The 16,022-nt window shown below is 35.0% G+C and overlaps 1 protein-coding gene across 3 annotated transcripts; it reads left to right on the top strand.

Annotated features, from left to right (window-relative positions):
- The first annotated feature begins 5,783 nt into the window (after window positions 1-5,783).
- On the top strand, window positions 5,784-15,465 carry LOC141708142 (ATP-dependent zinc metalloprotease FTSH 8, mitochondrial-like). Of its 3 annotated transcripts, XM_074511620.1 has the most exons (8): window positions 5,784-6,100; window positions 6,191-6,398; window positions 6,488-6,559; window positions 10,928-11,058; window positions 12,122-12,601; window positions 12,745-13,512; window positions 13,802-14,029; window positions 14,762-15,465. In XM_074511620.1, exons 1-8 carry the CDS (start codon window positions 6,041-6,043, stop codon window positions 15,239-15,241), a joined length of 2,427 nt encoding a protein of 808 aa, XP_074367721.1. In that variant the 5' UTR covers window positions 5,784-6,040; the 3' UTR covers window positions 15,242-15,465. The 3 variants fall into 3 exon arrangements, with proteins under 3 accessions (XP_074367721.1, XP_074367722.1, XP_074367723.1); XM_074511621.1 differs by lacking the exons at window positions 5,784-6,100; window positions 10,928-11,058 and having other exon boundaries at window positions 6,194-6,398; XM_074511622.1 differs by lacking the exons at window positions 5,784-6,100; window positions 6,191-6,398; window positions 6,488-6,559 and adding an exon at window positions 7,980-9,230.
- The last annotated feature ends 557 nt before the right edge of the window (window positions 15,466-16,022 follow it).

The raw sequence follows: 16,022 nt of genomic DNA, 5'->3' as shown, positions 1-16,022 counted from the left end.
TCTTCCTTGCTGCATTATTTAATTATCATGATTTTTCCAAGATTCCAAAATCATTTTTAGCCTTTCAAAATCATCATGCAAGTGGCCTTATGTGCAGTTGGCTATTCATATGAACGTTATACACTAAAACAGTCATAACTCCTAAACCGTAAATCCCCTCGTGACGATCCACACATGTACAGAAACTAAAAATCAAGATCTACCCAGTCATGGCCAGTGACTCACAAGTTTCAAATATTTACATGGCTGAATACACTGCAGAAGGCAGACTAAGTGCAATAGGCTCCACATTCCATTTCTACTACTTGTTTGACACAATCACTACTTATGACCAACACAACACTTTTTACTTCTCAAGATCCACCCACATACACCTTATATACTTTATCTAACATCACATACAAGCATCACAACTCAAAAACTCAAGTACTTAGCAAGAATATGAGCAAAACAACCTCACACATACACAAACTTTTGGATCTTGACACTACATCATAAATAACTCTTAAACCCACCCTTAAAACTTTAAAGAGTTGGAAGTTATACCTTTTTGAGCACTAGAAGGTTTAGTACTAAGATGATTAGGGCTTGGTTTGCTTGAAAAATACTTAGAAGGGCTAGATCCTTAAGAAACAAAACCAAGAAACCATGTTAGTCAAAACAGTCCATAAAGTTCTTGAACTTCAAGAATTTGTTTCTCACAAACCATTAAGAATTTGGCCATGAAATTATAGACATACCTTTACTAGGATTTAAGGAAGTTTTGTGAATTTTTATAGAATTTTTAGTAGAGGGAAGGATGGATAAGTGAAGTGAAAAAGAGGGTTCTTCCCTTTTTCTGCATGAAGCAGCCAAGAGCAAGAGAGGGGTGGGGGGGTTGGCTTGATTTTTTGTTAAAGTGTGGGAGTGTATAAGATGTGTTTAATAGTGTGTATATATGGACATAATAAGCAGCCAAAAAGAATGCTTGGTTGATGATTTAGATGAGTAGAAATGAGGAGGTATGGCCTTGTACTTCCTTGTCTCCCACTTACTATTCACTTACTATTCTACTACTATTCCACTAACTATTCTAGTTAGCTTCTAATTCCCTAGTTACATCTCCTAATTACTAGTTAACTTGGTTTTGCATGGCCAACTTGCATGGAATTAATTTCTCATTCGATTATTTATCGACATGCGATTGTCGTTCCATTCTGATAGTTTACTCGCATAACATTTCGTTTCGTAGTGAATTCTTTTATCGCTTATAATCCTTTAACCAATTCTATTCCTTTCTCTTGATCATAGAAACACCTTGATATAATGTTTATTACACGTAGTATTCCCGGTTCTACGCCATTCCTTACGGATTCGAAAACACGTAGTATAATCGTGAATCTTCGAATTTTGACGGCTTTTACATTCACTTATTTTCCTCGATAAACAAGAATATGATCTCGAATTTCCAAAATTCTACTATTCATATTTGTGATGAACTCCATACGTATTACATAATTAGTTCCAGTTACTATTCACTAAAGTTTTAAAATATTACAAAAATCAGGGTTCTTACAGTCTCCCCCTTAAAAGGATTCCGTCCCGGAATCAATCCACAAATAGATGGGGGTACTTTTCTTGCATGTGACTCTCTAATTCCCAAGTTGACTCCTCGACGTTGTGATGCCTCAATAAGACTCTGACTATATTGACACTCATGTTTCAGAGTACTTGCTCTTTTCGGTCAATGATTTCGACTGGCTGCTCAACATAGGACAGATCTGGTTGAAGGTCTACTTGCTCATGCTCCACTATATGTTTGGCATCCGCATTATACTTCCTCAACATTGATACATAAAAAATATTATGAACCTGTTGAAGATTTGGAGGTAAAGCTAACTCGTATGCCACGGGTCTTATCCGTCTTAGAATCTCGAAAGGTCCAATATAACGGGGGCTCAGCTTCCCCTTCTTCCCAAATCTCATCAATCCTTTCCATGGTGACACTTTCAGAAATACCTGGTCATCCACTTCATACTCTCTGTCCTTCCGTGCCAGATCGGCGTATTTACGCTATCGGTCTTGGGCTGCTGCTAGGCGTCCTCTGACTAATTGAACTATGTCCCTTGTCCTTTGCACCAGGTCGGGACCTAGTAACTTTCTCTCACCAACTTCATCCCAATACAAGGGCGAACGGCACCTTCGGCCATACAACGCCTCGTATGGGAGCATTCCGATACTCACATGATAACTGTTATTGTAGGCAAACTCTATCAAAGACAGGTGTACATCCCAAGAACCCTTAAAATCAATTACACACATTCTCAACATGTCCTCCAATGTCTGAATGGTTCGCTCACTTTGTCCATCTGTTTGCGGATGGTAAGCGGTGCTCATGTTTAGTTTGGTTCCTAGGCATTCCTGAAAGATCCTCCAAAATCTGGAGTTGAATCGGGGATCTCGGTCAGATACGATAGCTACTGGCACTCCATGTCTTACCACAATTTCCTTCATGTACAGCTCCACTAATCTATCCACTGTGTAGGTTTCCTTGATTGGAAGAAAGTGCGCTAACTTGGTTAGTCGGTCTACAATTACCCATATTGTATCATGGTTAGTCTTAGTTCGGGGTAATCCTACCACAAAATCCATAGCTATCTGCTCCCATTTCCACATCAGAATTTCTAAGGGTTGCAAGAGTCCGCTTGGTCGCTGGTGTTCTGCCTTTACTCTCTGACAGGTCATACACTTACTGACCCACTTCGCTACATCCTTCTTCATGTTAGGCCACCAGTAGTACTCCTTCAAATCTTGGTACATTTTGGTGCTTCCTGGGTGGACCGTATATCTAGAGCTATGTCCTTCCCGTAAAATTTCATCCTTTAATTCTTGGATGTTAAGGACCCATATCATGTAGGCATTCCTCCTAATTCCCTTTTCGTCTGGGTCACACTTGGCTTCTTCTCCGCTTACCAGTTCCTTGTTCTCCATCAACACTATTTCTTGGCATCGCCTAATCTTTTCCAGTAGCTCCGGTTGCATAACCATCTCATACAAGCCTTCGGTCCCTGGCTCAGTGACCTTGACCCCAATCTCTAACTTTTCAAATTCTCTGATCAAATCCTCTAACGTGGTGATCCTTTTCAATCTTTCCTTACGATTAAGGGCATCGACCACCACATTGGCCTTCCCCGGGTGATAAAGAATTTCGCAGTCGTAGTCCTTAATCAATTCTAACCACCTTCTCTGCCTCATGTTTAGCTCCTTCTGGGTGAAGATATATTTAAGACTCTTGTGGTGAGTATAAATCTCACACTTTTCTCCGTATAGGTAATGTCTTCACATCTGAAGGGCAAAGTATAATTTATTTACTGCTAATATTAGTAATATTAGCAGTAGTCCACTAATGTTAGACTTTAATGCAATAGTTTGTACAAAGTATAATTTATTTGCTGCTAATATTAGTAATATATGATATCATATATTATATTAATACTTAAAAATATAAATATTATTTATATATTAACATGAGTTTCGGTTTGGGTTCGGGTCGGAATGAAATGGGTTTCGGGTTTTCGGGTCGGGTTAGAAACGGTATGCCTTAAACCTAAACCCGACCTGAAAAGAGTTCGGGTTTAAAAATCATACCCAAACCCGAACTCGAACTCGAACCCGAAATATTCGGGTTCGGTAAAACCCGATCGGATCGGTATGGATCGGGTATTCATCAGTTCGGTACAAACTGCCATCCCTATATATATTGGTGTGTACGTATCAACAAGCAATATGCTTGGGGAACAATATAAGTTCCAGATATGTTATAGGTTTCTTAAAGGACAAGGAGGGGTAGACTCCAGTACTTTGTGTACTTGGGAGACTACTTATTATTACCGTATGAGAAGGTATCATAAATACCGATGAACATGTAAAGTATGTGTATCTGAGGGGGATGGGCACATAATGTGTTCCCGAGGGGGATGGACACAACATGTGTACCTGAAGAGGATGGACAATAAAAGGACCGAATATGGCCAGGGTGATAACCGATAATAAAGGGAATTGTCCTTCTACATTAGAAAACAATAATAATATTCTGCTATACGACTGATCATCGTATAGCAGGGGCTCTGGTGAATGTCCTAATAATTTTTCACTTGAAATTGAGATGCAATACCATAACCCAAGCCTAGGTGCTGGGTTTACTATAAAGGTATTAGCAGAATAAATGAGTCAATAAAAGACATTGTTTCGAAAAAAGGTGTGTATCAGCAAGAAAACTACTTTTGAACACAAATATATCCTTACACTGAATAATAGAATTTCTTTAAGAGTCTTTTCATACTGTTGATTATTATGCTGGGCAATATATCTCGCACTTGTTTCATTAAAATGTCACAACATACCAGTTAACCAAGATGCCGGTCCGCAAGTTGACAGCCAAGATGCGCGTAGGAAACGCGCAGTTATTCCGTAGACTGTTTGGGGCGATGTCACATGTTGAACATATGAGTTGGTTTATTTTTCAATCGTTTTTGATTCGACTCATATATAAGTATGATTTATGTAAGGTAGTTATGAACAAATGCTTATTTGTCCGCCGGTCTAACCTTAAATAGAGGTTACACCCAGTGCATGACTTAATTATCTTGAATGTAATAACTATCACTTTGTAGATTTAAAAATTATAGTAATGCATCATTTTCGTTTCCATGACAATAACTTGTGAGGTCGTATATCTGTGAGTTGTTTATATAGTTGTACAAGATAAGTGTTGAAACATGATTTAAGACGGCGTGACCTCCTAAATCTCTGACCCCAAATTTGGGGCATCATATATATACTCCGACAAATAAAAATTTATTTGAATTAATTGAATTTCAAATGTCACTAAAACTTCTTGTAAAGAATTAATCGAGGATTAATAAGTTAAATTGAATATTTTTAAAATACCTCTTATATATGTTAATATTGTATGTGGCACCAAATAAAAAAATGTGCAATATTACATGGAAGGGGCGCCAGCGTCGCCATCAATATTAGGTGCAGAATATTAGAAGTAATTAGTTGATTGTCATTTAACAAGGTACAGAGACATTTAATATGTGCGAAATTATTTATACTATATTCTAATATAATAATCGAAATGAGTTATAATTTGTTCCATCACGACTGTCAGATCTTTTTCATCAAATAATTAGAGCCATTAGATTCAAATACTAAAAAAAATACACTTCACAAGTTCTCAGTTTCGAATCCCGTAAACAACAAATATTTATATAATTATTTATAAAAGTACTTATAAATTCTCAAATTCAAATCCCGTTAACGACAAACATTTATATTATTATTTATAAAGATATATACAAGTTTTTATGTTCGAATCTTATCAACACAAATATTTACATTATAAAATTATTATTTATAAATAAGATTTCATCAATCATATACTATTTGTACTATTTGAACTTAACTTAAAATTATACAAAAAGAAATTATAATTATAGAAACATTATTAATATTTAATTAGTTTTATAGAATATTAATTATATTATACACAATAATAATAAAAATATATATAAATATAAATCAAGACCCAGACCCGTGACCTTAATATTAATAATTCGAATTTTCTGATGTGTGACCATGTGCAGAGACAATAAAAGATATGTGTCAAAATTTGATTGATTTTGGTCTATCAATAAAAATATTCTAAATTAATAAATTTAATGTTTTATGTATGCTATGAAGCAAAAATTTATTGAATTTCGCATCACGTGTTTTGAATTGGATTTTGCGGTGATGGAGTAAAAAAAAGGAAGAATAGCGGGGGAGTAGAAAACAAACACCGCGTCCCTTTCCTTGGCTTCAGCTCCTCCATTCCCAAACATATACACACGCTCCTACCCATCTCTGTCCTCTCTAAAATCCCCTCTCAATCTAATACTTATATTACATATACACAGACACACCTGCTTATTCACCCTCTTTAAATTTCAAATTAAATTAACTTCATTTTATTTAACCTTGTAGGGTTTCATTTTAATTTTTACATTATACCACGATGAATTTCGCTCGTATTGGACGCGCTTTCTCCCGCTCATCTGCATCTACATTTCACAAAGTAAGTCATATCCTCTTTAATTTTAATTTTTTTATTGCAATTTTTAAACATGATTAATTTTATAATTATATGTTAATTATGATTCTACAGAATGTTGCTTGCGGTAATTATGCATTAAGAAATGAAAATACCAATGTGTTCCATGGCGGTTTAGGGCTTGTAAGGGGATATTTAACTTCTGTCGCTGCTGGAAGTAGGAACAAGATTGTTTCCAACTCGTATGTTTCGGAAATTGATTCGGTTTTCAAGAATTACTTGTTTAGGAGTCTTTTTAGCACTGGAACTCCCAAAAAAGGAAGTAAGACAAGATTTGTTTTCAGGACGTTGATTGCGTTTGTCGTTGTATTGTTTATCGTGTTTTGCTTATTGTGTGATGGTGTTGGACAGAGTACGAAAATTATTATCCCAAAAATAAGAAACAAGTACCCAATGGAAACAATCAAAAGACGGAGCATAAAGGTACGACTCTTGTACCAAATTTCGCCATTACTATGCCATAAGTTCTTTTCCACGTTGAGATGTTTTAATTCTTTAAACTTGATCTTGGACTTCAACTTTTAGAATTGATTTGTTTATGTAATAAAATGATATCATTAGGAATCAAATGTTCAAACATGAGTAGTTTTATCAAAATAATGAAAATTATGTGGGATATAATTTTCTTCACTTGGTTTGGTATGGAATTTATTATAATTGGGTACCTAGAAAGTGGGAGTGGAAATTGAGTAGTGAGGTAAAAACTAAAACTTAATGATAGTGAGACAAATGTTTCTAGGATATTTATAGTTTTTAACTCAAAATGATAGTAGTAGTAGTAAATTTTGCAATGTTTTTAGTTTAAATTCATGATGAGCATGGGTAAGTCGATGTACCTAGCATATGTATATGATATATGCGTATCACCCTAAATTGCGAAATTCATACTCTCTTTCTAATTGTACTAACTACCAAACATTTCTTTACGGTTTTCTTTTTTAGACATTCCTCTCCTTTTCTTACATTTCTAAAGTTTCCAAAAGTAGTTTTTTTTTTAAACTTATTTTCATCCGACAAAAAAGAAAAAAAAGGTTATTTTCAGAAATATGGTAAAAGGATAGGAGGATTTTCGTTCTTTAACTGCCTGTGATTCTTGATTTCGTTTTTCGTTAGAATACCAAAATTCAATCATATAGGTATTGTCCGTAAAGGTTGAAATCCATGCAAATTTTTTGAAGCCAACTGTGTTAATTGTCTTATTAACACACAATTCTACAACACGGAATCATAGAAAAGAAATTGCGGTGGTTATTCTCTTCGATTGCTTATCTTTTTTCATCATCGGAAATTTTTATCAAGGCAGAGTAGTGTAAAGAAATTTGGTTATCGATTTTTTGTGTCGTAAGCAATTTAGGTTTACGAGTCTGGAGTCTTTCTGTGTGATGTGCTTTCGATTTGGGATATTATGCGCGGAAGGGCGTAGGGTGGTGTTCATAGTCAGGGTGTACATTCGGAGGGAGTATGATACACTTATTGAATATAGAAATTTTGACCAATATTCGAGTAATGTTAAACGCATATGGATTTAGGTATGTCCTATGTGAATAAGACCATAGGCTTAGGTTTGTCTTGACTCTTGATCTCTTTTTACATTATGTCATCAAATTTTATATTTTTAGTTAAATTTTTTTGACACTTTTTTATATATTGTACACACAAGTCGGGGTTCTTTCGGGAAACAGCCTCTTCATTTTTCTGAACGAGGGGAAGGCTGCGTATATCTTAACCTCTCCAGACCCTGCGAGGTCTGGCGAAAGCGGGATATACAGGGTATGTTTGGTTTGGTTTATATATTTTTTCTAATCCCGTGCCCGACATTCACTTCTCCACTACTTTATATATCTTGCCCGACATTTGTAAAGAAATGGGTAAGGCTTTGTAAAGTCACCTGAGAAAAATAATTTAACAGCCAAAAATAAATTACAATAAAAAGTTTGAAATAATAATTCGAAGTCTTCAAACTTATAATATTAAAAATAAATAAATGAAATATATTTTGTATATGACGAGGTGTAGGCTGTTGTATAATTTGATAGTAAAAAAAGTGGGTCCCTGATATTCGTTGATGCTTGAACAACTATCTTAAAATTGAAAACAAAATCACCTCCCCCGCTCTGTGTGTAAGTGTAACTGTGTATAGTTAATTGCCCATAGCTAACACCCCAATTTGGGGTGTTAGAACATCAACTATTTTTAGTTCACATCTAACCCTTCCCCAACCCCTTCTAACCTAATCCTTCCTTCTTAAATGTTTCCCAAATAAGGGTTCTGAAATTTCAACCCTTACCAACCCAACCCAACCCCTCCAAACCCCCAAACCAAACAAGTTCAATGATTCCTGCAGAGGAAAAAAATTTGGAATTATTAGCTCAAAACTTTTGGCCCTGATATTTAGATTAATTATGTAGCCGTATTTGGCTGTTTAATCCTGATTTTTCTTCAACCTTGTTCACAAAATGCGCAACACTCCGAATATGACCGAATGGATCAGTTAGCCCTGCCTAATTCATTGACCAAGGATTGTCAACCATTTTTGCTGATTTTTAAAATACTGCTTAGTACTTTCCCTGTATACGTATTACCGCTTTATTTGGTTCATTTTCTGTATATGTGTGTTGTAGTAACTAGTAAGTATTGTAATGTTGAACCAAGTTAGACCAGTTCCATATAGTGAGTATAATCCATTACCTGTAATACGGCCCAAGTAAAAAATTCACATTGTTTACTTTTGTTTGTATTGAAGAAATTGGATCAGTAGCAATTGTAACGTCCATATGATTTTGCTTGCAAATAAGAGCAAATGCATTACCAAGTGCTATAAGTCAAAAGGATATCCGGGGCTAGATGTGCAAATTATGTTGTAAGACTCATTGAATTAAGACTATCTGCGGTTCTTATACAGGATAAACTAACCTGGGTTATTGGTTATTCTGACTCTTCTGTTTAGGTCCGTACAGGTACGTGGACACTCATACACGACACCTATTTCGTCTCACGGAACTTATTTTGTGTCGGATCCTATGACTAAAATGTGGACAGTTTGACCAATTTGAAAATCAATTATGAGTCAAACTTTCGATTCAAAATTAAATATGTGAGTAGAAAGAAAGAAGAAAGAATGAGATTAAAGTAGAGAACATGCCTAATTTTCAAAGTCTTTTACAAAATCATGTTTACTGTGAGTTTTATTGTTACTTTTAGTTAAGATATCGTACTTTTGATACTTGTTTATCAATATATTATGTCTACTCCCCTCCCCATGTCCAAATATAGGACAATGTCCCCCTGTCATAAAATTTTGGAATTTTCAAGTCTGACACTCGGATATGTGTTGTCTCCGTACGCGGAGTAATCTAATATCTATGAAAAAATGTAATTGTCACATATTAGAAGCTAGTATATACTCCTTTGAAATTAGTAAGTATTGAAAAGAAATGAATATATCTGGTGATAAGTGGAGCTGATATCTTATTTTCTATTTTCTTTTCTTATGTAAAATAATTACTTATATATATTGAATGTTTATATAATAATACATATAATAACATAAATAAAATAAATAAAATTTAATATAACACAAGCTCGATGAGGCTTACGAGCCTCACGAACTGAGTATTATGAAGCTTGAGCTCGGATCGGTAATTATTCGAATATGATGCAAATTCAAGGAGGTATGGAAAAATATATGCAAGAAGGCAGAAGCGCTGAATATAAAGATCCTGCATCAGAATAGCTCGAGCTCAAGTTCAGCTTGATAATTGTCGAATCGAATTTGAATATATTACGAGCCGAGCTTGAGTAGTTCATGAACCGTTAGACTCATTTACACCCCTATTATTAACACATAATATCTTAGAATTGGTCAATATAATGTGGTTGTTTTATCAATATTGATTGAGTCCTATATAAAGGGTTGCTATCCATCTTAATTATCAGTTCTGCGGTCGGAAAATCCTTGGTTGTTGGGTTTTCTGTTTTAAAATTACCCAAGTTATCTCTCGTATTGTTTTTACTTCATAAATTTCATAACTCGTTCAAAAATTTTGTCCATCATCATACATCCTTCAGGTATTCTGACTTGATATTCTTAAGCAATTCCCTTTGTATGCATTGCCACTCTCTTCCTCATATTAATATATGATGGGGCCGTTTCTTATCTGTTAGCCATTATGTTAATCTGTCATATAATAAATATCTGATGTGGTTGTTCACGTAAATAAAATTAAATATAACACGAGCTCGATTAGGCTTTGCGAGCCTCACAACTGAGTATTATGAAGCTTGAGCTCGGCTTGGTAAATTATTCGAATAGCTCGAGCTCGAGTTCGGCTCGATAATTGTCGAACCGAATTTGAATAATTTACGAGCCGAGCTCGAGTAGCTCACGAACCGTTAGACTCATTTACACCCCTATTTTAAACACATAATATCTTAGACTTGGTTAATATTCAGTAGTTGTTTTATCAATATTGATTGAGTCCTATATAATGGGTTGCTATCCATCTTATTTTCAGTTCTGCGGTCGGGAAATCCTTGGTTGTTGGGTTTTCTGTTTTAAAATTACCCAAGTTATCTCTCGTATTGTTTTTACTTCATAAATTTCATAACTCGTTCAAAAAAAATTTCCTTCATCACATATCCTTCAGGTATTCTGACTAAAATATTCACAAGCAATTCCCTTTGTATGCATTGCCACTCTCTTCCTCATATTAATATGATGGGGCTGTTTCTTATTTGTTAGCCATTACGTTAATCTGTCATATAATAAATATCTTATGTGGTTGTTCACAGAGGATACAAAAAACAGTGATCATGGAAATTTTCAGGAGAGCATGAAGCATAATCAGAATGTAGTCACAGCCATCTTGTTTATAGGGTTTGTCCTTGCATCCTTATTCATGAGTCCTCGTGAACAGAAACAGGTCATTTCTTTAACCGATCATTGAAATCATTTCATACAGTTTGATATTTATATCTGTTGATACTTCAATAGGTAAAAAGCTAATTACTTTATTCTGGGTCATTTGGTGGCTGCTAAGTTACCCGGACTCGGGTACGGGTGTCGCATACGAGCGCGGATCCAAGTGTCAGACTCTTAGTTTTTTAAAAATTAGGATTTGTGATATGGATCCAAAATTGGACACGAGTGCGGGGATTCAGCATATAACCTTCACATAAGCGAAATTATACCTACTTTTTATACATCACACTTGTAAATTCGTATCTTCTACCACATAAAGTAAACATATAGGAACATAATTGTTTATGTCATATTTTTTTAACATAAATTAAAAGGATAATATGAAAATAGTAATCTATAGACATTCCTCCCTAGAATTAAGAGGATTAAGTTGTTGTGAATGAGGCCTTGTGAATTATTTTGAACTAAGATTACCTAAGGTTAAAGGGTCTGGTTTTTATATGAAGGACCTGACTCAGATCTTATACCCACCTTATACCCACACCCATGTCATGTCCGATGAACACGGGGTATGAGGGCTAAATTGAAGAGTCTGGGTAAGTTAGGCTGGCTGACTTTGTACTATATAATCAATTATAGTGTGTTCCACTTGTGCACATACTAGTAAATTTTTCCTAGTGAATTGTTTAAATTTGTTTGTTACCTTTGCTGCTTTGGTTTCTTTTTATTATTTTGTATTGTCTAGAGTTAGGTTAAGTTAACATACGATTACATTGTCCAACGTGCAGCATTAGCATGGAATTTTTAAGTTGACGAGTCAGCTGTGCATCTATAGTTAGAGAAGCATGTAGTTGGAATTGCTGGTGTTGTGTTCAAAAGAACACCTGTATTCATTTGTTAAATTTCTTAGTAAGCTATATTTTTAGAGTTTAAAAGGTTGTAAGTAAGCTTTGCTCTTGGTTGGTCGTGGTTTAGGGTGGTGCATGATATAGCTTCTATATCTTATTCGTCTAGTTCTTTTCTTGTATACCAAGTTAGTATTAATTTGTGGTTATATTCTTCAGATAAGTTTTCAAGAGTTCAGAAATAAGCTACTTGAGCCTGGATTAGTGGACCATATTGTTGTTAGCAATAAATCTGTAGCAAAAGTATATGTAAAGAGCCCACAGGCGAATACCAATATGACTAATGATGAGATTCACGATGGTAGTGGAATCAATGATCGAGGAGAACAGGGCCAATATAAGTATTACTTCACTATTGGAAGTATTGACTCTTTCGAGGAGAAACTTGAGGAAGCTCAGGAGGCTTTAGGAATAGATCCTCATCAATATTTACCAGTAACTTATGTCTCGGACTTAAATTGGGTTCAAGAATTAGCGCGAATTGCACCATCAGCTGTACTTCTTGGTGTTCTTTTGTTTATGGGAAAGAAAATGCAAGGTGGAATGGGTGTCGGCGGACCTGGCGGAAAAGGTGCTCGAGGAATATTTAATATAGGAAAAGCAAATATTACAAAATTGGATAAAAATGCTAAGAACAAGGTAAAATACGTTTCTCCACTTGCAAATTTCATCTGATGTATTTCTTCTATCATGATAAAGGTTTTTGTATGACCATGTCATGCTACACAAAAGTTAATCAATATACCCGTCTGATATATTTGTATGTATAATGATCTGTTTAGGTATTTTTTAAAGATGTGGCTGGTTGTGACGAGGCAAAACAAGAAATAATGGAATTTGTTCACTTCCTAAAACACCCAAAGAAATATGAGGAGCTTGGAGCAAAGATTCCAAAAGGCGCTCTTCTTGTTGGTCCTCCTGGAACTGGGAAGACACTTCTTGCTAAGGCAACTGCTGGTGAATCAGGCGTACCTTTTCTCTCTATCTCAGGGTCGGATTTTATGGAAATGTTTGTCGGGGTCGGTCCAGCTAGAGTCAGGAGTTTATTTCAAGAGGCAAGACAGTGTGCACCTAGTATAATTTTTATTGATGAGATAGATGCCATTGGTCGAGCGAGAGGCCGTGGAGGCTTTTCAGGTGGCAATGATGAGCGTGAAAGTACTCTAAATCAGTTGTTAGTTGAAATGGATGGATTTGGGACTACTGCTGGAGTTGTTGTTCTTGCAGGCACTAATAGGCCTGATATACTTGATAAAGCCTTGTTAAGGCCTGGTCGATTTGATCGTCAAATTGCAATTGATAAACCTGACATTAAGGGACGGGAGCAGATCTTTCGTATATATCTGAACAAATTAAAACTTGATGAAGATCCATCATATTACTCTGAAAGGCTTGCTGCTCTGACTCCTGGGTTTGCTGGAGCTGACATCGCTAATGTTTGTAACGAAGCAGCTTTGGTAGCTGCAAGAAATGAAACTACACTTATAAAAATGGAGCACTTTGAAGCAGCTATAGACAGGGTTATTGGAGGATTAGAAAAGAAAAACAGGGTACTGACTTCACAACTTTCTAAATAATCATGCATGCTTGTCCATCTATATAATATATATATTGTTAATCTGTTAAAGCTGGAAATCATTGATGACATTTTCACACACACACACACTGAAATTTACAGTCTGGCGCTTCTGTTAGGGGCGTCGCTGTTAAGGATTTGTATATGCATATGTGCGTGTACTGATATATTCTTGAGTATATGTTAAGAAAAAAGAAAATTAATTGATCAAACATCATTAATAGTTGTGGAGCTGTAATTATTGTATGAACCAAGTGGTGCAGGTTATAAGCAAGCTGGAAAGGAAGACTGTTGCTTATCATGAATCTGGACATGCTGTAGCTGGTTGGTTCTTGGAGCATGCAGAACCTTTACTGAAAGTCACAATTGTACCTCGTGGTACTGCAGCTCTTGGTTTTGCTCAGTATGTTCCAAATGAAAATCTTCTGATGACAAAAGAACAACTTTTTGATATGACATGCATGACTCTCGGTGGTCGAGCAGCAGAGCAGGTAAGTTGATTTTTTCAATTTCCATATTATGAAAAGATGGTTGCATAGTGCCTAGTGTATAGAACTAAACCTCATAAATTTGATCAAAATAAAATTCTTAAACTCAAGCTATTGAGCATGCAGAACTTTGAAATAAAATTGTTTTCATCTACTCTTTTTATATCCTGGGGTTTATCTTGGTATCACTAATGAATACATTTCCCTTTTGCATGTTGATTGCTAAATCTTTAATGCTATTATAGTTTAGGATATACTTTTCGGCAGCCAGTGTATTCATGTCTATTCTGCTTTAAATATTTATGTCAAATATCTGCACTGACATAGTAGGTGTGTAAAGAAATTACGACATGTTCAAGCTTTTTTGCCCCTTCAAACGTTAGAAATTACTACCTTGCTAAAGTTTTTATATCTTTCAATCCTTAGCTAAGCTTTTTGATTACCAAGTTGGAGTGTCGATAGTAAAGGTGCATAAAAAATTACTGCCAGAAGATTACAAACAGTATAAACATTTTTTAAACCATAGAATCTTATTTGCTGGTTAGGTTATAAACATGAAGGTGATGGAAACGCTCTATTATAGTGTATTGTACAACTGATATTGTATAGTCTCTCTAAGATCAGAAAATAGTGTAACTTGCATTCTACGAGGCAGTCAACTTCTAAAAAGTTTTTAAGATATATAAAATATTACTCAGATTATTATTTGGTAATGCAAATGTATCCTTGGAGTAGGTTTTAATCGGTAGGATATCAACCGGAGCCCAAAATGATCTGGAAAAGGTGACTAAGATGACCTATGCACAAGTAGCAGTATATGGCTTCAGTGACAAGGTTGGGCTTCTTTCTTTCCCTCAAAGAGATGATGCAATGGAGTTGACAAAGCCATACAGCAGCAAAACTGCTGCAATTATTGATAATGAAGTGAGAGAATGGGTGGGTAAGGCATATGATCGTACAGTGCAGCTTATAGAGGGGCACAAAGAGCATGTAGCTCGGATCGCTGAGCTGTTACTTGAAAAGGAGGTTCTCCATCAAGATGATTTGGTTAAAATACTTGGTGAGCGCCCATTTACGAGTAGTGAGCCTACAAACTATGATGTGTTCAGGCGAGGTTTTGGAGTTGACGATAGAGAAAAAGAAGACATTTCTAAAACTAAGATAGAAAGTGAAGATAAATCAATAGCGACGGAATCGGACGTGTCGCCAGCATAGTGTCTAGGTTGTATCAATGTTTATGATCATGCTGTTGATTTTCTGCCCTCATTATCTGTAAATGTATATATATAGAATTGTGAACTCACTACCGCAAATAATGATGCGACTCTTAAGCTTTGTTTCTGGTATCTGGTATTGTCTATCGAAAATTAGAAAGAGCTGCGAAAGGAGCAGTTATTTTTCTGCCCACGCTTTTTATAAGAAAAGATCATCTTAGTATTTGTTTCTGCTCTCTTTATTATGTATACTAGCTTAAAACCTAGCGTGATGCTGACGATTTATAATATTGCGTAATTTTTTTAAAATTTTTAATCTGAATATAATTCTTAAATTTATTCATTTAATATTTAAATGACATGATTAGATGATAAGTATGTTAATTTATGTTCATGAATTTTTAAGAACATGTATCCGAAAAAAGTAATGCTATCTATTCAATAATATATTTTTATCCATATTTCTACGTGTGATCATAATTTTTTTTTAAAAGTCAAAGTTAGTTTAAATCAATAGTATATTGAGAAATTATGTTTAGTCTGATATTAACCTTTTTTTTATCTTTGAATTAATATTTTACATTATTTTATTTTAACCCGAGATTCATTATACCGTCTGATTCATTGTCATTTTATATAACCCGGATCAATAAGATAATTTTATTTTAGTCAAAAAGATTTCATTTTAGTTGGTCGAATTATATTTTGATTTTAATTTTATTTTAGCTTGGATCAACCGTATGATATGTTTCTAACCTTAATGAATAATATAACTATTTTAT

Source organism: Apium graveolens, chromosome 2 (genome assembly GCF_009905375.1).
Source record: "Apium graveolens cultivar Ventura chromosome 2, ASM990537v1, whole genome shotgun sequence".
NCBI classification, from domain to species: domain Eukaryota; kingdom Viridiplantae; phylum Streptophyta; class Magnoliopsida; order Apiales; family Apiaceae; genus Apium; species Apium graveolens.
Note: the sequence above shows the minus strand (reverse complement) of the source record. Positions and strands in the feature narration are given on the sequence as shown.

Excerpts from the sequence above, each read along its gene's own strand:
- LOC141708142 (XM_074511620.1), top strand. The coding sequence starts at position 6,041 with ATGAATTTCGCTCGTATTGGACGCGCTTTCTCCCGCTCATCTGCATCT. Across the intron at positions 6,101-6,190 it reads CTGCATCTACATTTCACAAA|AATGTTGCTTGCGGTAATTA; the intron begins GTAAGTCATATC and ends ATGATTCTACAG. Across the intron at positions 11,059-12,121 it reads GTCCTCGTGAACAGAAACAG|ATAAGTTTTCAAGAGTTCAG; the intron begins GTCATTTCTTTA and ends TATATTCTTCAG.